Source organism: Mixophyes fleayi, chromosome 1, assembly GCF_038048845.1.
Source record: "Mixophyes fleayi isolate aMixFle1 chromosome 1, aMixFle1.hap1, whole genome shotgun sequence".
Taxonomy (NCBI): Eukaryota; Metazoa; Chordata; class Amphibia; order Anura; family Limnodynastidae; genus Mixophyes; species Mixophyes fleayi.
Window position 1 is genome coordinate 98,746,477 of NC_134402.1, and position 25,370 is coordinate 98,771,846.

Below are 25,370 nucleotides of genomic sequence, written 5' to 3' on the forward strand. Positions count from 1 at the left end.
CTACATTTATTTAGCTTATTAGTGTAGCTTTTTTTTTGTTCTAATTTGTTCTGGACTAATTGTCCTTTTCATTTAAATTTCCCTTTTGTAAATAGTTTGTAAGTGCTTCTCTGAAAAGTTGTATATATTTATTAAGTTAGGAACTTTAAGTAACATATTTTTATCAGCTATATAGAAACAACTTATTTCTTTTTATAATTTTCTGGGACGACTGTACAATAAATTTATCATCTTCACTTATCCAAATAAATCTGTGTGATTTTCTTTGATAACAATTTATTTCATATAAACAGAGGAGGGAGGGCATTGTTTGGTTTGGAGACAAGTGGAAATAAGTGACCTTTGTACCAAAGCACTACTTATTTTTATTAACAGCCTATTTTGGGAGGAAGTAACTCTTGATATGCCAGCAGCCACTTCTATGTCTTGGCGCATATTTGTAGCTTTACCTGTTTCTATTCTTGCTAATTAGAGTCAGTGAGGTGAGGCTACGTAGCCAAAAAGGTGCTATATACAGCAATTGGGCACTAATTGTACTTGAACTCAGGGATATCACTACCTTTCTGTCAATCCCAGACCTCATTTGTAAAGCAAAAAGCACCCTGAGAGCAATTGCATTTATACTCGCTTTGTCAACTTTATACAAAGTAGAAAAAGCAAGGTACTCCCCATGAAGCATTGTCTGTTGAAAGACATTATAAAAAAATACCATGTACAAGTATTACCTATATCCCTTTATTTCTTTCTGTTCCTTAAAATATTATTGGGGACTATGTGTGATTGCTCCACCGTTGGCAATTCCTCAACATGTTGCCATTAAAACAATGCTAAAACATTGATTGATAATAATTGATCCTCCCTTCATCCTAGTAGTTTTTTTTTCTTTTTTTATAATTTTTTATTTTCAGTGGTCAATCAAGAAAATACAGTCAGCAAAACGATAACACTGTGTAGCATACACAGTAAAATCACAACAGTTATTGTGGTGTATCGCATATTAGGAAACTTTTAGACAAAAATGACCGGTTTTTACATTTTTAAAGAGTAATATAAAATGGGTGTAGGAACAAAAGGGATTGTGGGGGAGGGGTGAGGGGGGTAGGACCACAAAGATAAGCACTGTAAGTATTTAGAGGATAACTAGGGTGTGTTGAGCCTATAGCAGAGGGGGAGATATGTGTCGGGAAGAGTTAGGGTCATCGCACATGGGTCAGGCTGAGCATTTAGGGGGGAAGGTGTGTTCCACGGCTAGCTATGGAGCCCAGACTTGACTGAAGACGTGGCCTCTATCGTGGAGGTAGTACGTAATCTCCTCTATAGCGGCCACGTGCCAAATCTGCCTCTTGAGAGCCAAAAGGGATGGAGGTGAGGTCTTTTTCCAATTAAGGGCTATGAGTGATTTGGCTGCTGTCAGGATGTGGGCAGTTAATTTCTTGGAGAATTTGTCCAGGTCTTGGGGAGGGTAACATAAAAGAAATATCCAGGGATCTCTCGGGATGGGGGCTTCAAAAAGGGTATTTAGGAAACTATGGACTGAATCCCAGAAGGTGGTGATAATCGGGCAAGACCACCAAATATGAAACATCGTACCCCTTTGGCCACAGTCCCGTCAACAGCAGGGCGAGGAAGAGGGAAATATTCTATGGAGTCTTGTGGGAGTGTAATACCAACGGTAATAAATTTTGTAAGAGGTTTCCTTGAGTTTAGTTGATATAGAGCATTTAGCTATCCCCAGTCTCATGTCCTCCCAAGCCTCTTCATCCCTGGGAGGACCAAGGTCCTTTTCTCACTCGTCTTCATGAGGGTTTGGAGAGGGAAGGGCAGAAGTGAGAATAATGCTATATATTTGAGAAATCATGCCCTTGTCCAAGGGAAGTTTTCTACAAAGAGATTCAAATGGAGTAAGGTCCCTAAGAACATAGGTTGGTGGCAGGGATCGCAAGAAATGATTAATTTGGAAGAATTCAAAGGGGCTGAGGATTTGGGACGGGGATTGGGGTTGGAGATCCGCTAGCGAAAGCTAGCGGCAATGTTTGGAAAAATCTACTGGAAATTTAAGCCCTGCACGAAACCAGTTACGGTGGATCGTAGAGGCAGATCCGGGAGGGAACACCGGGTTATGCCAGATGGGGGTTTCTGATTTTCCAATGTCGTTTTGGACCTTCTTCCCAGTAGAAGTACAAAGAAGTGCAAATAGCACTGACTTAATTTATTGCATTGTCTATGATCTGCATGTAGATAATGATTTGATAGAAAACATAGACATGTTTTACAGAAACTTCATTTTAGAATGATATTGGATGGATGCTATAAATGACTCCTTGAGTACAGTCATTTCCAAAAGTTTTGAGAATGACACAAGTATTGGTTTTACAAAGTTTGCTGCTCCAGTGTTTTTAGACCTTTTTGTCAGATGTTGGTATGGTATACTGAAGTAAAACTACAAGCATTTTATAAGTGTCAAAGGCTTTTATTGACAATTATATTAAATTTATGCAAAGAGTCAATATTTGCAGTGTTGACCCTTCTTATTGAAGACCCCTGCAATTCGCCCTGGCATGATGTCAATCAACTTCTGGGCTACATACTGACTGATGGCCGCTCATTCTTGCCTAATCAATGCTTGAAATTTGTCAGAATTTGTGTGTTTTTGTTTGTCCCCTGCCTCTTGAGGATTGACCACAAGTTCTCAATGGGATTAAGGTCTGGGGAGTTTCCTGACCATGGACCCAAAATTTCAATGTTTTGATCCCCGAGCCACTTAGTTATCACTTTTGCCTTATGGCAAGGTGCTCCATCATGCTGGAAAAGGCATTGTCGTCACCAAACTGTTCTTGGATGGTTGGGAGAAGTTGTTCTTGGAGGATGTTTTGGTACCATTCTTTATTCATGGCTGTGTTCTTTGGGTCCATGGCCAGGAAACTACATGCTGGATCTAAAAAGACCCAGCATGTCTAATCAACCAAAGGCCAAGGCTGACGTAGAGTATGATACAGGTCTTGTCCTTTTAACGTATATTAATTTTTATCATCAACATTCACAAGTATGTAGGTAATGGATTCAGGGTGGAACAGTGAATTGCTGAGCCCCATAGCAAAATTTGGGTAAGGGCCTGGCAATGCCTCTTTTGAAAGCAAAGCTTGTGCCTGAGGAGGGAGTGGTTGCCTCAGAAGTGGGGGCAACTTGGCATTGCAGGGCCACTCTCGCCTTTGGGTCCCATAGACACTGCACCAGAAACCAGAAAGGATTGCTGCTATCTGTTGTTCTTGTCATAAACTCATGCATGATCCCAGAGGGCTGCCTCATTCACTCAGAGCAGATCACATTTGTGTATTGTACATTTGTATTTTATGCTTAGTGGTCTTTTATTTTCTCTTAGCTGTTTGCCTGCTAAACCCTAAGGAATGCTTGTAATTTTTATACACTTCTTGAATGGTAAAAGCCCAGCTGTTTCCTCTTGTTCTGGCTCACAAAGTAATTTTATGATGCTATTAGGCTACATACACAATAGCATTTGAAATGCATTTAACTCTTAATTTAATTTCTTACCTGTATATTGACATGCCTCAGATGCACTGAAATGGAGAAGAAGCGCTAAAAGTAACGCAGCGTCACGCCAGTTAAATGTATAAAAAAAACCGCAAATATATATGGTCTCATCTAGTACAATGATTTTTATTTTCACATCCATTTAAATACACTTAACTTGCATTAATAAAGGCATGCTAAATATATTATTTTAAAACCAATGCAGGGGCGCATGCAGGATTGTCAGGGGGGCCCCTGACCGCAAAAAACAAAAACAAAAAAAAAATACGAGAGAGAGCTGCTGCGCATGCGCAACAGCTCCGTTTCAGCAGCGCGGTCCTATACAGCAGCCGCGGCGCTGTCAAAGAAGCGTCCGCGGCGGTGCTGTATGCAATACAGCACCGCCGCGGACGCTTCTTTGACAGCGCCGCGGCTGCTGTATAGGACAGTGCCGCTATGGTGGGCACTAAGTTAGCGCTGGGGGGGGGTTTGGAGACTCAGAAACCCCCCCTGCGTGCGCCACTGCAATGGTTGCTGGTGATGCCATCACACTACAACTTCACTTTTTAATTACATCAATCCTGAACTCCTGTCGTTAAAAGTTCTCTGTGCAAGCTTATGTTAAGAAACATTTAACAGTTATATCTGTAAAGAGTTCTCCATTATAAAAAGTATTTACCATATTCACATCCATTTACAACTTCCCTCCATGATGTAGGTTTCACAGTAATGTGCTCTCAAATAAAGCGCTTTACAGTGTATTAAACAGGAATATCACCCGTTTAACGCTGGATTGCGAGATAGATAAGTATAAATAACACATTGTTTCCTGTTATATTTGGGATACAGAAGCCTTACAAGTGCTAAATGAAAAATGATCCACAAAGCTCAATGAAAACTTCCAGCCTCTTGTTGATGCAATGAAGAGTGTACACGAAATGTGTTTATTTTCACAAAGGCACTTTAATTTTCTAATACTTAATATTTCAAACTTGAGCAGTAATTAGAATTTTTCTTCAACATCTTATTTTATTTTAGTTTTTAATTGCACCTATACATTTTTGCAGTATACTACTTTTTGTGGTACTTTTACTAATGTTCATTAGACTAATTGGCTAGTTGTAAGAGTCCTCTTATCTCTTTGGAGATATAAAAGAGATTTCCACCTTTCTGATAATACATTTTTTTATATAAATGTAGACATGCAGTCTTGCAACTTTTACTAAATGTACTGCATTTTTTTGGGCTTCTTTATGTTTTTTTGAGCAAAACCTTTATACTATCTAGGGAAGCTTTTTATTTATGTGGCACTTGAGTAAGACACAGGGGCAGATTCAATTCAGCCACGGTAGTCTAGGATTAACGCAGCGTTAGTACTATTATCTTTAATACGGTAATTTGAACCCAGAGTTTTACTTGCGTCCTCGAGAGGTGCGAGCATAAATCAGCGTTAAAATTACCGTACTAATGGTAATACTGCGCACCTACAGTAATAGTGCGCAGGCCGTGTTATTCCTAGAATAACGTGGCCAAATTGAGTTGGCCCCAAAGAGTGGAATTCAATTAGCCGTAAAGTGTGTCTCAACCATTCCAAAGATGCTTAGCAACGGATATCTTACAGAAATATCTACTCTTCTTTCCTTGCGCCCCATGGAGGTGCAAGAATAAATGAGTGGGTATTTCTACCGTAGTAACGGTAAAGGTGCGCAGCCGCGTAATTGAATCTGCCCCAAAGGGAGTGATTCAGTTAGCTTTGAGGTTCCATAGTAGCCTTGTGCATTATGTTTCTGTGCTCATTACTGGCAATTACGGTATTGAAGACTTCGCTCAATATTACTTGCACCCGTATGAGCATACCTCCCAACTGTCTCGATTTTGGTGGGACATCCCGATTCACGGCCGCAAAAGGAGCTTGACAAAAAGTAGTGGAATTTTACCCAAATTCTGTCCATTTGTGGGAAGAGTTTGGGAAGAGTGGGGGCGGGGCTTATTTTATCCCGATTTTGTGATTCTAAATGTTGGGAGGAATGCTGTGAAGGAAAAATGCGAGAAGAGCATTACCTAAAACATCACACAGAACCGAGTTGCAAGGTGAAATATTGCACTTTTGAAGTCAATGTTGTAAAGATATTGGTACATGTGGTGTCATTATTCTTATACATGCATGGACCATACACAGAACAGTGGCGGATCCAATGGGGGAGGAGCGATCAGGAAAATCCCCCCTTCCCTAGCAGGGGCATGCTGCCTGCAGCCGCACACTATGACAGGTCTGTGCCGACAGACAGAGAGTTCTGCCTGGATCCTCTGATAGTGTTTTAAACACAATCGGAGCAGCCAGGCAGCATACTATGCCTGCCTGTCTGCCGGCATCGACCTGCACATAGTGTGTGACCACAGACAGTCCATTGATAGAGGTATGAAAAAGGGGCAGGGACTAACTTTCCCCCCCAAAATTTTTTCTAGATCCACCCCTGACTCGGAGTGAGAGCTATGGTAAAGCACTATAGCAAGCTTGTCAGATTTATACACGGTTCTACATGTCTGTTTCTATTTTCCGGCACATAGACAAAGGGATGGGGGAAACTCCTAATGCTAACTAAGCAACTTTGGTAATAGGATGCAGCTGGTGATTGTTCAGGTTCTGGTCTCACGGCTGGAATGTGACAATTACAGATGATCTTTTCTGTTGCTTTAAATATCCATCTTAGCAAAGGCTACTACGGAAACTCGCAGCTAATTGAATTGGCCCCAAAGAGGCCATTGGCATCCAGTGCAAAATGCAGAACTGAGCTGTATCGTATTATACAGCAACAACATTCAACAACCTTGTCTGGTAGATATAAAGGCCTTGATCAGAAACACAGGAGGAATACAGAAAAATAATGCAATGTATTTTGTAAAGGTGGCCATATTCAAACCAGAAAATTAAAGTTGTCTGAAGGCATCGAATAACGTATCACTACATGAATCTCTTTACTCTTTGCTTCAGTTTGTACTTGTATAGTATGGAATATCTGGAAAATAACCATAATCGTTAATAGATGACAATTTTAATTTCTAATTTGCACAGAGCATTTAACAGTGTATTGTTTTATAATCGTTATCCATCACTCCTAGCTCTGCATAAAAAGAGAAAACATTTATGACTTCTGTAACAAATTATGTTTATGTGTACAGCTTTGGTTACATGTACATATTTTGCAGATCTAGACATGGGAGAAGTAGATGGTCATGGAAGCCCTGAGCCACATGGTAGTGGAAGAAAATCACCTTCAGTGTTCGAAATGATGATGGTGGATGTAAAAGAAAAGTCTATAAAGCAGGAGAAGAAAGATCCAATTCATATGGAAAATCATGAAATCCGCTCTTCTAGTGATCAATATATTTGGGATAATGATGGGAGGTTGAAGCATGGACAACAACAGGTAAAGTTGTTATATGCCAATTATACAGAGGACATAGAAAACTTCTTATGATAGACCTGTAAACTATAAATAATACATCAGCATAGCCATGGTTGAGACCTTACTAAAATAATTGCTGGGTTTTTACAGCTACTTTCAGGTGTAAGACCCACCACTGAAGTGATCCATTCTGTAGAACAGATGTTGATAGCCCTTTAAAACAACCTAGTCTATTTTATGATTCAATTTTACCTATTTTAATTTCCTCTATGATTTCTGGATGTTGAGGAGTGTTTTGTGTGTTTACAATTACATGGATAGCAGGTTGATCTGATTTAAGTTGTTCTGCTCCTGCTGTCACACATACTCAGTGTAATCATTTTTGGTGAATAAGAGTCTTTGCCATACACATTGTAGTTTACAGTTACTTTGCAGATTTTGCTTCTGTTTCTCTGTCTTGCATTTTGGAGCACTCGAATGTGCATATAGGTCTTACAACCAATATTCTCAGAAACCCAACGCGTTTCTTACTATTCCCACAGCTCGTGAGATGGAGCTGATATTGATTATGGTGTTAGGAGGTTTGTAAGTAGGCTGTTGTGTTTAGTTCCTCTCTCCAGATTTTGTTTGAAAGGTATGATACGTGCATTACATTATTTGTTACCACCTCCAGTTCTCTGTTTTCAGATAGGGGTGTAAAGTGCAGTTGTTCTCAGCAACTCTGCTAATGTACTGCTGTCCATTAACCGTTTGTAGTACTGCAGGCTTGAGCTGTAATTTGTTACATGCTGCTGACGCCCCCTCTCTGCTCTTCTTAGCATGCATTAGGACCGGCACATGCACAGTGAAACCCAGCTGGGGATTTCGGTTCTGAAACTGAAATCCTCAATGAGCATGTTCAGAAGGGATGAGTAAAGGTCTCCTTATGCAGATGGATCAGCATCATGCTTCCCCCTTCCCCCAAACCGAGTGCACTTTTGATAAGGGGTTGACTTTAGCTTTACTTACATTTATTTAAACCCATGCAAAGCTGGAAACCCGCAGTGTAAATGCTCTTTTATACATTTTCTGGAAATCAGTATGGATATGCAGACCACAATGGCGGCGCCTGCAGTGGTGCTACAGTTTGTACTTTCAAATTGGATGCTTTGTACAGCTTTGTACAAGCCAGGAGTTCCTTGCTAAATCTGGATTAGGAACAAGTGGTTTTAGAAAAGTGAGATTTAATTTTGCTGCTGACGATTATTTACATGACCTGGCAGAGTGAAGAAGATGTGTTTAGTGAGACTCTCCCGCTGTTTTAAGGGTGGGTGCACAGCATTTCTCTCCCTACAAAAGGACATGAGTTTGCAGCCCGCTCAGAAGTGGGACAAATTTTGCATCTGTCAGTTGCACTTAGAGGCATTTCTAGTTACACATTGACCTATGTAAAAAACAGCAAAATCACATACACAATTGACAAATATAATAAAGATAGTCTCAATGCCCCCTCACTCACATGGTTAATTTAAGACATAGATGTAGACATTTAAGACATAGATGTAGTTAAAACAAACCATATTTTAGAATTTAAATGTAAGCATTGAAATAAAGGAAAGGGAGTGGTCTTAGAGTGGAAGTAGTTTGGACTTTGCAGACTTGTCACCCCTCATCCACCTCTCCTAACACAAGGGGACACAAGTGGCAGATCTGTGCAGTTCTAAATCGGGTCATTAGAGTAGTAAGTGGATTGTGTGTGTGTCTGAGTGTGTGTGTGTGTGCGTGAGAGATATTTTTATATCAGGTGCAGGAATAGATAAATATTTTAGAATAAAGTTATATAAAATCACAAGGGAATAAAATACAGTTCGATGAAGGACTGCAGGCGATGATTCAGAGACGCGAGGTAAAATACATGCACCGCATGCACACACCTCATCGCATTAGCACTATAAACAAAATACTAATGTATGCATTTCTCCTAGAGCATATTTTTAAATGTTACTCATTTAGTTCTCTACAGTCTAACTCCCAATGTCATTTTATTTTCAGCTCGATCATCAAAAGAACTCTGAGGTATCATCGGAACTAGGCCAGTCTAAATCAAACAGGTAATTGGTTTATTTACATATAATAAAAATTGTAACTAGTGTGTTTAGAAATTATAATTTGAGAGGAAAGAATATCCGTATATCTCCTTTTCTATTGTCGATACTCTGGGTTTGATTACTGTAGTCATACCCACTACCATATTTGCCCTTTCCCTACAGTCCTCTCCCACTAAGAAATATGATTTGATAGCATGAAGGGTATGTTATGGAGGATAGGGAGAGAATCACATATAAGTAAGATAATGCATTGAGCTAACCTTATGGGAGGGTATCTCTTCCAGTTCTATCTGCATAGAAATGCATATAAATTGCTGTGCTATTTGCACTACGTCAGGTCAAGCTATTTACCCTGGCACTTTGGAGAGGCTTTGTGGCTCCTGTGTTCATCCTACACAACTAGCAGACATGCCCGAAACTTCATGTATTTTGGGGAGCCCCATAAGTTTCACTCACCCCTAAATACTATCTGCTTCCCCTGGCCCTCCCTCTGGGACAACTAGGCATCAAACTAAGATCATATGACATATGATCTCTGCCGCCACCTGCCAGCTAGTGGTAGACTGGGAGTTGCCGGCAACCGCAGCCATTCCAGCAGGGATAAATAGAATCTGGTATGTTGACCACATGGAATAAATTAAATGCATCAGCCAATCATCAACATTTTTCTGTAAAACCTTGGAGCCATGGACTGTCCATTTCAAAGTACGCCTACCTCTCACTCATTAAGGAACCCCTTCCCATCAATATTTATCAATATAAACATTATTAATGGTAAGAAATTCTCCCCCATAATTTGACCAATTAAAATCTCTAGTTGAAGGCCAGATCAGGGTATGTTAGCTTTGGATATCACACTGTTCTACTGTTATATATTCATTACTATGGTCAATGTTTTTGTAACCCATGTGACTTGTCAGCCTTGAGATAAACAAAATGTTAAAAAAATTAATTGATATACAATACTATTTATGTTTCAGAGCTTTTCCTAGTTTCTATAAAGGTGTTTCTTTGCTGACAGAGTTGAGTTTACTTTGCCCTTTATATTTGTCTTTGTACCATAATCACTTTATCTCCTAGTCTTCGACTTTGCTCCTCCTATATAGTTCCTTCTATCGGCAAGAGTAAGACTTATACACAGTTTCAGCACAGTCCTAGTATTGCTTTACAACATGTGCATCAGTTGCTGTAGAGCTTCAGGTCAAAAATGCTCAGCTTTTTAAACTCTCATGTGACAGATGCTTACAGTACATCCATAATCACTGGGCATTTGTACTGCTAATACACTGCTTGCTATGTTCAGGAATAAATTGCCAAATTATCTGCATATAGCTATCCCCAAATCTCTACATTGACTGCTAGTCTGTTAGAGGACGATGTTTAGTTAAAATTTATCTTACTACAACCCCCAAAACAAGTAAGCCCAATTCCTCTCCTCAAGCGTACATATGTGGGTATAGAGCTGGAGCACTAGGATTGCTGCCTCATTCATCTCAGGATCATTGTTAGAACTGCTGTATTAGACTCTCTGGAGAGCTTGAAGTGCTAGTTATCATTCAAGTAGTCAGAACCTGATTGGACAAGTGCCCCAATCATACAGCCAGGTACCACCTTCCCTCTCCATCTTTGGCAAATGTTTGCATTGTATTCTGTGCTTCCAATCCTGCAGGACTCAGGAAAATGCCTCAGTATGAAGTGTCGCTCATCAGGAGGCACGCAAAACAAAAAGGAAAAAGACGAGAGAGCTGCTGCGCATGCGCCCGCGCTCCGTTTCGGCAGCACTGTACTATACAGCACCGCTGCGGACGCTTTTTTGACAGCGCCGCTGCTGCTGTATAGTACAGTGCCGCTATGTAGGGGCACGTCATTAGCGGAGGGGAGGGGTTTCTGGAGACCCAGAAACCCCCCCTGCGTGCGCCCCTGCTCATACGCTAAAGAGGTGGTTTATGAGAAGAAACCTTCATCTGATGGTCACTCTTTTTACTTAAGGTGAACTTACTAGTACCTTAAGACATTACTTCTACCTTAAGACATTACTTGTGCGTAGGAAACATCCTGAAGGCTAAATTTTCCTCTTAAGGGCTGAAATGGTTACAGTAACTTAACATGCTGTAAAATAAATGTGCATGCCAACCTCAATTCCTATAAGATGTGAATGCAATGAAATATAAATGAAAGCAGTCTCCTTGCACTCACAGCATTAATTTTTCATCACTTGCTGTTTTGGCTGCTGAAGGATTTTATCAACTGCATTTAAGAGAATACATTCTAAATGTATGTTATGTAAGTATTCATAATGTATCTATTTTGACCATCCTCAATTTACTATGTACTACTGCATTCTCCTTCTGTCTCACCCTGGCCACTTTCAAAGTAAACTAAGTTAACTGGAAACAAATCCTAGTACAGTACTTATCCCAAAAAGTACTCTACCTATATATCACACTAGACCTCTTACAGGGCTGTTACCGGCCAAACAAATATATCATTGTAACCTAATAATAGGTTTTTATTTTGTTTTGTTTTTTAACATTTGGCTCACTGATATCAGGACTTTGATCGTTGTCCATAGAAAGAAGATAAGAACTAACCCAAAGCCTCTCTTTGCCATTTAAATAATTCTTTCTGAAGTATCCCTTAAGGTCATTCCAAGTAGCTTAACCATTATGTCACTGGCATCTTCTCTGCACATAAACCAGACGCGTGCATACACTGGTGTTAATGTAAGCATGATGAGCAAATTCTTAAATATATTTTTGTCTTTTACATAACAGATCTATTTCTGCTCTACACACTAATAAGAGGTCCCCCAAACCCAAGACTCAGATGTCTCCTAAACCACGCTATTTGGGAACATTAACCATATTAGACAAGTCGGTTAATGACAATAACTGTGACGTAGAAGCTGCAGATTCTTTGCGCGCTGCTGTTTATCAGGTAACCATTGTTCTTTTAAAATGTATTTATGTCAGTTCAATAATCCTGCAGAACAGAGAACAAAACTGAAAATGAGGTCAGTCAATAACTGTGTGCTGGACTATCTGGACAAATACAATTTTAATCAGTTCTCATATTTCCATTTTCAAGATGTTCTTTGTTGTATCATTGTTGTTTATATTTCTAAGCTCTGTTGACATGAAATTGGCACATTTGAAAATGTCAAGTTGATTGAAGTTTTCTTTTTTATGTGTTATAAGGTAAAATACACCTAAGGCAATGCTTGCTTGTTCCTTGTAGTTGCAAGATGTTTAGTATTACACCATTGTGATATTTCTACTATCTAACACACTATTGTGACAATTTATTAAACATAGAAAGGTAAAATCTCTGTAAAAAAACAGTTGTTTTTGTGGAAGATTGGTGTGCGCCGCGGCTCCCTGGGGTGTCACAGGGGTGCCGCGGGCAAGCCATAGAAAAAAAACAAAGAATACAAAAACTTACCAATCCGCGCGGCATCGGGACCCAGCATCCTCCTCTCTCACGCAGCTTGTCACTGATTTGACAAGCTGCGTGAGAGAGGAGGATGCTGGGTCCCAGTGCCGCACGGATTGGTAAGTTTTTGTGTTCTTTGTTTTTTCTATGGCTGGAGCGCGGCAGAGGGGGCAGAGTGAGAGGGATCGTGACAGAGGGCAGAGGAGGGGGACAGCGTGAGAGAGGGCAGAAGAGGGGGACAGCGTGACAGAAAAGGGGGACAGTGTGAGAGAGGGCAGGGGAGGGGGACAGCGTGACGGAGGGGGACAACGTGAGAGAGGGCAGAGGAGGGGGACAGCGTGGCAGAGGAGGGGGACAGCGTGACAGAGGAGGGGAACAGCGTGAGAGAGGGCAGAGGAGGGGAACAGCATGGCAGAGGAGGGGAACAGCATGGCAGAGGAGGGGGGACAGCGTGACAGAGGAGGGGGGACAGCGTGACAGAGGAGGGGGGACAGCGTGACAGAGGGCAGAGGAGGGGGACAGTGTGAGAGAGGGCAGAGGAGGGGGACAGCGTGAGAGAGGGCAGAGGAGGGGGATAGCGTGAGAGAGGGCAGAGGAGGGGGACAGCGTGAGAGAGGGCAGTGTGTCTGGATGCAGAGGGGGCAGAGTGTCTGGATGCAGAGGGGGCCTTTTTGCATACATCTAAATAAGTATTTCTGTCCTGACCTAAATACTTTACTTTTACAATTTTTTGACCCAAATACTTCTAAAACAGGACTGCTCAGTAATTATTTTGGAGGGGTGCCTTGAAAAAATTATGGAGACTCTAAGGGTGCCGCGAACTGCAAAAGTTTGGGAAGCACTGAGTTAGATCCTTACCTGTTCAGGCTACTGCCCTGCTATCACCGGTGGAGAATAGATTAGCTGACTTTCTACAGCGAAAACATGGGGAAGCCTATTTATCAAGGATCGCAGCTGAAAAAATGCACGCCGGGTCATGCATGCACAAATGCACTGAATCTGGTCCGAGTAAAGGCAAGTAAAGCCTTACCACTTCCGGCAAGTATCGCCACTAAGCTGCTCTAACGATATTTTAATGATAAATTGCAGAGATAACAGATTTTCTACTGCTGCAATAAGTGGTAATAAAAAGAATCTGTGATATCACCACAGAGTATTAATAAGGGATTATATCCTGGTTTCAAGTGACTGTGACACAGGACTTCAAAATTATTATTTGAAAACCCTGTTTATATTAGTTAACTGACAGTAAGTAAGATTAACCAATGATTTCAGTAAGAATATTGGAAAGCAACGCATCATTTTTCAACCCTCTTCAACTGAGCTAAAGGATCCACACACTGGCCCCTGCACTTACTGACACTTCCGCTGTCACCACCCCATAACCATCCATGTTTAGTGTTCATATACCTGTATGGCCGCTACAGTGGCACTTCATCTGGGTACCTATCTGTCTGTATGTATATGTCTGTGTGTGAGTGTGTGTCTATATTAGGGAATTTAGACTGTAAGCCCCAATGGGGCAGGGACTGATGTGAGTGAGTTCTCTGTACAGCGCTGCGGAATTAGTGGCGCTATATAAATAAATGATGATGATGATGCCTTCAAAGAGGACCTGTCATGCAGTTTTAAAAATGTTAATACTGACAGTACTACCTCAGTAGAAGTTGTATTGCGTTGGCCAGTTATAAACACATATAGAATTGTTTAAAAAAAAAATCCTACAATAAAAAATGCCGTAAAGCCGGGCTATTGTATAGGCTGAAGCTTCTGTGACCATGAAGGGCCAACCAGAAGTCTATCTTAAAAGTTGGTAGAATTGCTACACCTTAACAATGCAACAGAGTTTTTCTGGAGCTCAGTGTGCGTGATGCTGTCATGCATGGGGTATTATTTGGTCATTTCAAGCAGACATGTTAAAATTTAGTAAAAAAATCTATATGGCCTTAATACACTGGAAATACATTTGTTGTATGTTCAGATATCTGTTTAATATGTAGCGGTATAGGTGACAACCACTACAAGGTGGCACTAGAATGTGTACCAATGTATTACAGTATACAGCTTGATGACTTGTGAATTGAATTGACATGCGGGAAGTCTCATTAGAAGTAAGGCTCTCAGTACTGAAATGAGATCTGTCCTTGTTGCATGCATGTGTATATAAGCCACTGTTTGCCTTTTATTAATTGGCTATATTATTTTCTATGTATTACTGTATTCACATTCCCATAGGGTAATGTACATAATAGGGTATAAATATGTGTGTCCCCTTTCATTAGTATTGAATTATTTTTTGACCTAACAGAATCTCCAAGTAACTTATATAAATCCCTTTATTTATGTGTGTGAGTTTTTTCATGCAATGTCTGTAATATATATTGCTAGCTGAGGGGCTTATGAATCATATCATACAGATGATGCATTGTGGCAACAGAATACATTTAAACAAAGCTTTGGAAATAAAAAAAATAACAACATGAAAGCTTTTCTGTGCTTAGGGAGAAATAAGGAAATGATAAAGGAAGATATTTTTTTTTTTATTTAAATAGAATTAAATTGGTTTCTTCTTACAACATAACAAACTTTTACTGCAAAAGATCTGAACAATCAAATCTGCAAAAGATTTGAACAAAAATTGTATGTATGTATGTGTATATATATATATATATATATATATATATATATATATATATATATATATAAATATATAAAACATACAGATAAATTAAACAGTGCGCACAGCATCAAATCTAATAACAATCAATATAGATATCGTGCCAGTTCATCATAAGGGAATGTTCCACCAGAAATCCAACACCAGCAGATTGTATTCAGCGCGTCCTTCCATTTTTTCACCACCCGATCTCCACAGGGGAAACAGCAAACTCCTATAAATTCAAACAAAAAGGGGCGCTTCCATGGTGTATTATCCAAGTAAAAAGATTTATTCAAGAGAATAAAATTTGCACGTACCACAGGATAAAAGGTTTCAGGCATATGTTACAATACAGCTCACTTCTAATCTCCATACACTGACATCAGAGTCGAAGTAGCATACATCAGCATAGATCCAAGCACACCTCTATATATCTAATATATATATATATATATATATATATATATATATATATATATATATAAAATCTTAAAAACTTGTCTTTTTTGTCATTTGATGCATTGTTGTAAAGATTTGTTATCAATCCCCTTTTAGTGAACTGAGCCCAAGATTAGATTTACTGAATTGAAATTGTTTAAAAATATACAGCATGCAAGTTTCGATTTTCTCAGGATTACAGCTTTCAGCAAATCGAATAGGGAAACTGATACTCTACGGATTCGCAGAGCATGGCAATGCAAAGCTTTCTGTCTCCCACCTTCACCACATCATGCCACAGCCATAATTGCCTACTTTCTACATCTGTACTTCGGGAGATCAGAGTACAGATCATGTGACAGAGGGTTGGAGGGAGCGTGACAACGTAATTCCATCACTATAGCCTGCCCCTACCATAAATACAGAAATTAAAGGTATTTAATAACATGGGGCAGGGCTTAATTAAATGATTAAGCCCCGCCCCCACTATTCAATGCCGTGAATTTCTGCATTTTACAGGATCTGAGAGGTTTGCCTACTCTTCCGGGAGTCCGAGAGAACTTTCCAAAATTCGGGAGCCTCGCGGAAATTCCGGGAGAGTAGGCGAGTATGGCCACAGCTTTACTTTGTTATGTAAAGACATCTAGAAGTTCCAGCATAGTAACTGAGCAAAGAGTCTGCTGAATGTCTTTACGTTGATGAAATGAAGCAGCGGAATGGTTCATTGCTAAGCAGACCAGACAGAATTCTCCTCCATGCCCTGCTCTACATGTCAGGTTCTTCTTTCTGAAGGCCCAGTTTTCTCACGGGTCCCCGGCACACAATAAAAGGAGGTGCACAGTGTTATGATTGACTGGGTGTCTGTAATGATAGAAAATTAGTCCAGAATAGGTGAAGGATAAACCAGTTCAGTACACTGTTGCAGAACATGAAGGAGCAATGCAATAAACACAGTCCAGGAATAGCAGGTAATAATCAGAACACAGTCCAGTTCTTACAGAATACAAGTGTGGCTGGATAGAAATAAACAGCCTCTGAACTGGATAATAAATAATTTGCAGGAGCAAGGAAGGAAGGAAACTTACAATGAAATAGATTACTAGGCATAGGCCAATGCTGCGAACCAGATGGTGAAGGAATCCAGGTAAACTGTGAGTTTGGAATGATGGTAGAAGGTAAAGCCAACATTACACAGGAACACACAATGATAAGCAGAATATCCAGGGCACAGAATAAGGCAAACAACAATGACCAGCAAGGTACATGGTGAAGGGCAGAAATAAGTAGTCAGGGGAGCAGGTGCAGGTGATCCAACAAGGGAAAGAGATTAACTCCTGCAGGTGAGGAGATATCGTCCACAGTCATACCAGCAACACCTCTGGTAACACAGAGGTACTGCAGGCCTGATCTAGAGTAAGGACACAAAGGAAAAAAATGATTATATATTCTTTATATTCATTATAAGACACCATATTTGGACTTTTATGTTTTATGATGAATATAAATAGATTTTATAGCTATGCCAAAAGGCTTTTACTATTTTAGTTTACTTATTACTCTTAAGGTTGTTTGCGTTAATTGATTATTTCAAAGGACTTGTTATCTAGTCCTTATTAGGAATGGCATAGACCAGTTTGCTGGCCTACTCATTGGTTCAGAGTCATACACCCCTCTTTATTGATTGGTTTTCAGTGGAGCTGCTCTTATTGTAAGTTTGGTACACTCCTTTTTTTCTGAATGGGACACTCCTATTATCTAAACTTGGTGTGCACCGCATCAAGCCACCACTCTGGTGAAGTTTTTATGATGAAACGCATTGCAGCATGGCTTGGAGCACTAACGATCCCAGAAGAGTATGCTTTTCATCTTACCTTAGTTTTCCTAAAAATGTCTATTTGATTTTCATTTAAATTTTGCTGGTTGTAATGCGACATTACAGGTGGAGAAAGGTCTGACTGACTGTTTTAAGGGGCATGTAGACTTATTGTATTTATGTTTATACAGTGTGTGTGTGTGTATGTGTACATATACATATATATATATATATATATATATATATATATATATATATATATATATATAAAATATTTTCTTTTTTTCTGTAACCAGATCATTTTGAATTATCAGCAGATTTTCACTATTTATCTGCGTTGCACTTTTAGCAGCCTATTCTAAATATTGTATTTTTCTTTTTGTTTGTAAGCAAATTCTGAAGGAGAAATTATTGGGCATAGTGTTATTAAAATTGCAATTAAGTTATCATGGAGCTGTGATAAGCTCTGTACAATTTCCTTCTTATTTAGGTACATTGGATTTTACACCCTCAGCAAACAACATTGTTTTTAAAAAAAATCTTGTTTTGCAGAGTATTCATTTTTTTCAGCAACATTATTTTCATTGCAGAACTGGCTGGGAAAGAAGAAAGTATTTCTTCATGAGCTACATCAAATAAAAAAGTCTCAAGTGGAACAGGAGAAAGAAAAAACAAAAATGGTAATAATTCTGACTGTATTGCATTACCCATGATCTGCTGGAAACCTTACTTGGTTTTATTTCTGATTTTGGATTTGCATTTCTTTCTATGCAGGCACGGTGGGCCTGATTTATTAAGGAAAGTGAGGCAAAACAAAGAGTAAGTTTTCTACTGGACAAACCATGTTACAATGGAAGGGCTGCAAATTAGTTTATTATATTGCACATAAGTTATATATTGTCTGTTTTTTTTGTCTCACAGCACACAAGTACTTGGTAGCTTTATTTTTACACTGAAGTTTAAAGTTGATCTAGGACATGCCCTATCCCAGCTATAAATCTGTCCCCACAATTTAAATTTACCTTCCCCTCCATTGCAACATGGTTTTGCCGGGGAGCAGAGTTACTCTTTTTTTTTCCTTTACATTCCTGAATGAATCAGGCCAAGGGCTAGATTTACTAAGCTGCGGGTTTGAAAAAGTGGGGATGTTGCCTATAGCAACCAATCAGATTCTAGCTGTCATTATGTAGAAAGTACTAAATAAATGAAAGCTAGAATCTGATTGGTTGCTATAGGCAACATCCCCACTTTTTCAAACCCGCAGCTAAGTAAATCTAGCCCCAAGTGTGTAGATGCTGTGTCTTCTCTACCATAGCCACATCGCTCCTCTATGTACGGCTCAACTAGGTATTTGTATAAAATGTTCTAGAAAGCAGAATCACATGAATAATCAATTGTACTATGTCTGTATTATCTGTTGTAGGGGTTATGTAATGTTTGATGCTACTTTTGTTATTGTTTATTTATGCAGCACCAATCATTGTGCAGCACTGCACAGAGAATATGTAGTCGTTCACACAAATCCCTGCTCCATTGGAGCTTAGAGTCCAAATTCCCTACTTAAGTGTTTATTATGAATGTTACACACCAAGTAAAACCACAATATAACTAAACTACATTAATGTTTTCTATAATAATCTTATTCTGTCAGTACCCCCCACTCGCAGTGTAAAAAGCTCTTACATTCACCTGTGGAAATCAATGTATTCTTAGCTCTCCATTGGTGACTACAATCTCTTCATGTGCTCCTGCTTACAGATATTGGAGACAGAAGGACTCAAAGCTATCTCAAATTGTTTTATCGTATTGTTCTCTCTGTAACGACTACATTGCTATAATTTGTAGTTGCTATTATATTAGGGGTGGTGAAGGTAAACTAAACTCATTTGGGATAACTGTGCATGAATCCTAATTTCTGGAGCATATTCCTGTTGCCTAATGACCACACAATCAATTTATAACTTGCCTTTATTCCATACAAGCACTGTGGAAAAAACTCAATGTGAGGAAGATGGACATGGTTCTCTGAGATTTTTTTTGCAATATTAAAGCAATGAAATTAAATATTAGTCCTCCTTTTGCAAGCAATATGAAATCTCCTTATTTTACATTATGTACATCATTGCAACAGATATTCCAGAGAGATTATGCCTTCACAACTCTGGGATGTACCTGTAATATTACAATATATTACAATATTATACTGTGTGTGTATATATATTTTAATATAATAAATATTATAATATAATAAATATCATATAATAAGAGTTTCCCCATTTGCCCGGATCTATTTCAGTATTGCGGGACAAAGATTTAGAAATATAGTAATCTTTGATGTGCTAGAAAACCTGTTATCTATATATTCAGGGTAGCAGATGTACTACAATAGCATTGATTAATAAAATGGTGATGAGAAAAATGTAGGACTGCAGGATTCTAATTGAAATGATTATATGAGGAAATGATTGAAATATGTGTATTGAAAGTCATACTGAAATTACAGTTTTCCTTTGTCGTACATTGTATGCATGTATTTCACATTAAGATTTTATAGTATTTATGAAACATATCAGCTATCTATTTGTGTTTTCATATATGAAACTCCACAATGTAAGCAGTTGTCATTATAAACACTGTAAGCAATGGTTGAATATACCATAACAGTTTGTTTCTCAATAGTAGAGAAGCATTCAGCTAATTCTTATCAAAAGGAGAAGGGACTTCTGGGAAATGCCATGTACATAATAGTCCTGCTGACACTACACACTGGTGTTATACTCTAAAAGCCCAATTGGTGGGTCATTGACTCAGAGCTGCTATGTAATTGGCATTTTAAAATACCCTCTATGCTTTTGGAAAAATGTATTTAAATATTTTCCCAGGATGCCTGAGAGGCTTCTTATCTCTATGCATTGTTCTTGTGAGGCTACTTCAATTGGCCTTCACACTGCTAAATAGGAAAATCTATCCTGCAATTAGGTATTCAAGTTGGATATGCTACTACTCATTGTTCTAGCAAGGACATAGAACTGCAAAAATTACACTGAGCTGAATTATGATGAAGGGTCTGTTACTAACTTGTAGATTTGCCTTTTCAGGAGACCACCATGAAAAAAGAAGAAGCAATGGCCGCTTTTAGGGCTTGGAAAACTGAGAAGAAAAAAGAAATAAAAGAAAATCAAATGAAGCAGAAAATGGAACAAAAGAAAAAAATGGATGAATTTCAAGAAATTGCACGCAAGCAGGAGGACTGCAGGAAGGTACTGACATGTGGTTTCTGGTGCTAACCAATCAGATTATTCCATTTTTCTGATACAGTTGAGGAAAACAAATGTCTGGTTGTTATGGATTACAGTGCTTGGTTTTCCTGTGTACCAGATTTTATAAATGTTGCCTAGTATAACATCTAATCATGTCCTTAAATTACTGATACAATATAAATGTACAGGTCAACATATGACTGCAGCTCCTTCCCAATAGCTTTCAAAACTATAGATTAAATGATGTGCTCCTTGATATGTTGTGTATATAAAATCTTATGGACATTACATACATACATACATACATACATACATACATACATAAAGTTGACTTTTAACAAATGGCATTTTCAGGGATAAGTTATCAGTATAAATTAAACATCAACTGGCGTAGTGCTGAAATGGACATAAGCGCTACCCTTTTTGTGAATAAATGTATAATGCCATAGAGTAGATGATCCAATGTTTGATGTTGGGGATAAGAGGAGAGACAAGGTAGATACACTGTAGAGTAGGTTATGTAAAATGTTTGCTATCATACAATCATCATCATCATCTATTTATTTATATAGCGCCACTAATTCTGTAGCACTGTAGAGAGAACTCACATCAGTCCCTGCCCCATTGGTGCTTTCAGTCTAAATTCCCTTATATAAATGCACAAACACATACAGAGACAGACTAATATATTGTTCACAGAGTAGTTCTACTGTAAATGAGCAAAAGGGATATACACCTATGGGGTTTCTCTTATAACAAATTAGGGTCTTCCCTCTAACTTTTGAAAAAATACATTTTTTGTTATGCTATTCTGCGAAGGAGAGTGAGTGGGAGGATTTATGTTAAATATATATATATATATATATATATATATATATATATATATATATATTTGTGGATATCCCCTTAAACTCGACCCATAACCTACTCATAGCAGAGGCAGCCGCTTATTGGGCTGCACCAATAAACAACTCTTAATTCACTAGTAATTAGTGCTTTATGCCCTAGTGATGTCACTAGTTCTGAGTGAATTGATAGGCTGCACTCTCATGAATATTCCTGCAGCCTAAACTTTGTCTGTCTCCACTGTGTATAGGTGACAGGTATACTTTACATAGCTTTTTGCTGCTATGCCATCAGATATGTAACTTGCAGATTCTACCTAATTCAGATAAGGGGTTGAGGGGTAATTTAATATTTTACACTACAGATAAATGGCATCTCACCCCTCACTTTATGGAGATATGCTGTACGACGGGTGCAGAATGTGCTTATGGATACTATCATTATACACTGGCTGATAAAGTACTAATGCATATAACTAAATAAGGATCTAATTGTAAGTAGAAAATACATTTGTCAATAACAGACATAAACAGTAATCATGCAATTTACCTTTTAGGCATTTGAGAAGTGGAAAGAAAGTAAGGAAGAATATTTAAGAGAAAAAGCTCTGAAAGAAAAGCTAACCGAAATGGAGAAAAAAAGAATGGAGGATACAACTGTAAAAGAAAAGAACAACGTCAACATGTCTGCTTTTAAAACATGGTGAGATAAATGTTATTACAGAGCAATAACCAATGTTGTAGTACATTGTGATAGCTTTTTCATTGCTGCTATAGTCTGAGGTCTCTGAAATTTGTTCTCCAAGACAAGTACGTTTACCTAAGATGTATACAGCAAATAACTGTAGTAACAAGGTACACATCACACTATTAGACCTCACACCACAGGAGAACTGTATCAGTCTTGTAATAGTAAAATGTTGACATTAGATATCATACTTTGCTAGCGTTCTGATGGGGGAGCTCACACGTTAATAGAATTTTTATGGAATGCTTCAGACTGTAGTAGAATCGTAATTGAAAACACTGCACATTATGAGAATATTGATTGTAGTAGAATCATCACGGTAGACATTGTGCTGTTGTAGCACTGCTTTGTCTTTCATATCCACAGAGCCTGTACAGCTATAACAACTATACCTTTAAACAAGGAGTGCTGTGCAATTAGTCTGTTTACTTATTGATCAAATTCTAGGAACGAGCGAAAGGAACATGTCTTGAATCAGAAGAAAAAGCAAGAGAAGTATGAGAAATTGAAACTGGAGAAAATAAAAGCTGAAAAAGAGGACAAGGAAAAAAGGGCTCTGGAAGTGTATGAACAATGGCTGGTAAGTTTTTTTTAAGTTTGATAGAATATGCACATTTGCTTGTCATTCATTCCTTTAATATCCTGTAAAGTATCATTGTATTTAATCTAGTTCTATACTGCTCTATTCCTGCGCTATTATAATTCTCTTTTTTTTATAATACCATTTATATAAACAAGAATTATGTGCCTCTACATTACCAATCTTATGGCTATCTTGTATCAAATATTGTGTGTTCTTTAAAATTCTACCATCTATCCTTTAATGCTTCTCACCATCCAGCTGTGCAGCTGTTTTTACCAGATCTCTTCCATTCCTCTTGAGCAAAAAGAGGGGGTGGGGACCAATCGTAAACCACAATTAAGAGATTGTAGCTTGTAATTGGCCCTTCTGCTCACACACCCCTCCTCCTCCATTGTAAAGTGACAAGTGGAGTTTATTTACTGGAAGTCGTGGGACAAACTGCTGTATGTGGCAGCCCCCAGGGCTCTAGGAAGGGTCCTATCACCGTTTACTAGGTGATAGTGCAGCTTTAAAGCTTCTGACATCCTTTCACTCATCCTGGAACTAATCTCCTACTATATGTCTCTTCAGCCCACATGTTTCTTCATGACTTTTATGCGACAGTTAGTGCACCATTGTGTCTGGGTATATGGATAAGAGCATGGCTTACTGTGTCAATAGCTATAGAGTGGCAAAATGTTGCAACTTCCGATGGAAAAAGCTGAGCAAGTTGGACAATTCCTTGCTGAAAGAAGGCCTCACTCTGCACCCAATTAAAAAATGTGATTTTGTGTTGCAAGATGAGATATGTAAAGAAGCTGTAATGGTGGAGATTCTGGTTTAGAGTATGGCTGCAGAACCTTTTTACCCTTGAAAACTAACCTGATTGTTAGCCTAACTTTTACTGCACTTTTTGTAGATGGGGGAGATCAGTTATTGACCCAGCAAATCAGCCTGGAGTGGCAAAACGTCATATTTTTCCCAAATGCGGTGACAGATATCTTTGCTTAGTTACCACTGTTTGATTGAGGTCTGCTTGGCCTACTGTAACATTCTACCCTTGGAGCTCCGGCTCTGGGCCTTACGTCTTGATCACTGACCCCTGATTCCAGTGTGTAGTTCATGAGTCATTTTAATGTCAGCACATTTTGATATCGAACAAAAATATGAGCTCTATTTATATTGGTCACCTTTGATACACTGGCACTTAGATTTCAATTATAATCTATATTACACAGAGCTGTTAACTATTTTTAGGAAAGGCGACATATACTTTTTAACTTTCTTTATTGGTAGTGTACATTTTGTGTCCAATAAAGACTATGCCTTGCACTTTACATTTCATCCTTCTAACAAAATGCCCAATTTGCATGTACTCTTCTTGACTTGGACTAATCTCTGTACAGTAGCCCAATTTTGTCATTATATTAAATCTTTAATGGAAACCCTCCATACATGAAAGTGAAACCATGAAGGAGCCTTCTCTACTGAGGCTTGTCTCTAATGTAGGTGAGACCCATTAGCTTTGTTTGGAGACAGTGAGACACAGTGGGCAAGGCATAGAATTGGGGCCTTAAGTGTCTTCTATTAAATATGTTTATGCATTAAATGGGTAAGAGGACTGAGAAAATGTTATTATGTGTCAAATGTAGCAGAAGAAAAGCAATCTATCTGCCCACTGAAGAAAATATATATGTTAGGCAGCACAGATATTTTATAGTATAAATGCACACAAACTATAGTATTAAGTAGGGCATAGGGCCCACCGAGCTATTGCCATGACTTATGTTACCTAGATCAATCTTGGTTATTGATGGTAAACTTTCTATGAGACCCACAATAATACAATGGTTATACCGAGCTGACGGATCAATGAAGATTGTAGGTAGACTACCGGTGCGGATACGGACGTGTGTTATTCCAGATCATTATGTAACTGTTTGATAATGCTCCATTTACAGATGAGAAAAGAAAGACAGGAAGTGAAGGAAAAGAAGCAGAAAAAGCTCCAAGTTATTTTAGATGATGACCCCCCTCCCCCATGGAGTCCTCCAGGGAAAACTATCCCAGCAGGAAGATGATTGCAGTTTCAATTCTGCACACTGTAATATTAATATTTCTCAACATCTCACAATGGTTTTTGTGTTCTTTCTTATTTTGGTTCAAAACATTTGTACAGAAGGATGTGAGATTGATTTGGTATTGTTACGTATCAAACTGAAGTATAAAATACAAGCTGGGGATGTTAATATCTCTCATGGAAGATAATGTTCTGCAGAGCAGCCTTACTTGAAAACTTGTAACTAGGAGAAATTTTATTTAAATTTGACTCAAAATTCATATTTTTTAATGATCATATATGAAGATTTACACCTATACCTCAATATTATAGAGAAATATATGACGTAATATGCATAGGGTTATTGCTAATTTATTTTTAAAATAATTTTACAATTTTTAATTCTGTTGAGAATCATCATGTGTTTTTTTTTTACTTAATGTGTTATATAAAACAATTGTCACATCAATATTATGCTTTTCCAAGAAAACATTTATGCAGAATGCATTTTGCTGTCACTTTGCATAGCAAA

General features: G+C 38.5%; 1 protein-coding gene across 1 annotated transcript in view; it reads left to right on the forward strand.

The window, feature by feature from the left end:
- The window catches only part of MAP9 (microtubule associated protein 9), a 47,297-nt gene extending 22,194 nt beyond the window's left edge, over positions 1-25,103 (forward strand). Inside the window, exons 7-14 of the mRNA XM_075198325.1 lie at positions 6,736-6,956; positions 8,967-9,025; positions 11,797-11,959; positions 17,955-18,044; positions 20,463-20,624; positions 22,027-22,172; positions 22,665-22,797; positions 24,741-25,103. Of these exons, the coding sequence (XP_075054426.1) occupies positions 6,736-6,956; positions 8,967-9,025; positions 11,797-11,959; positions 17,955-18,044; positions 20,463-20,624; positions 22,027-22,172; positions 22,665-22,797; positions 24,741-24,860 (1,094 nt within the window). The 3' untranslated portion in view covers positions 24,861-25,103. The remainder of the gene's footprint in view (positions 1-6,735; positions 6,957-8,966; positions 9,026-11,796; positions 11,960-17,954; positions 18,045-20,462; positions 20,625-22,026; positions 22,173-22,664; positions 22,798-24,740) is intronic.
- The last annotated feature ends 267 nt before the right edge of the window (positions 25,104-25,370 follow it).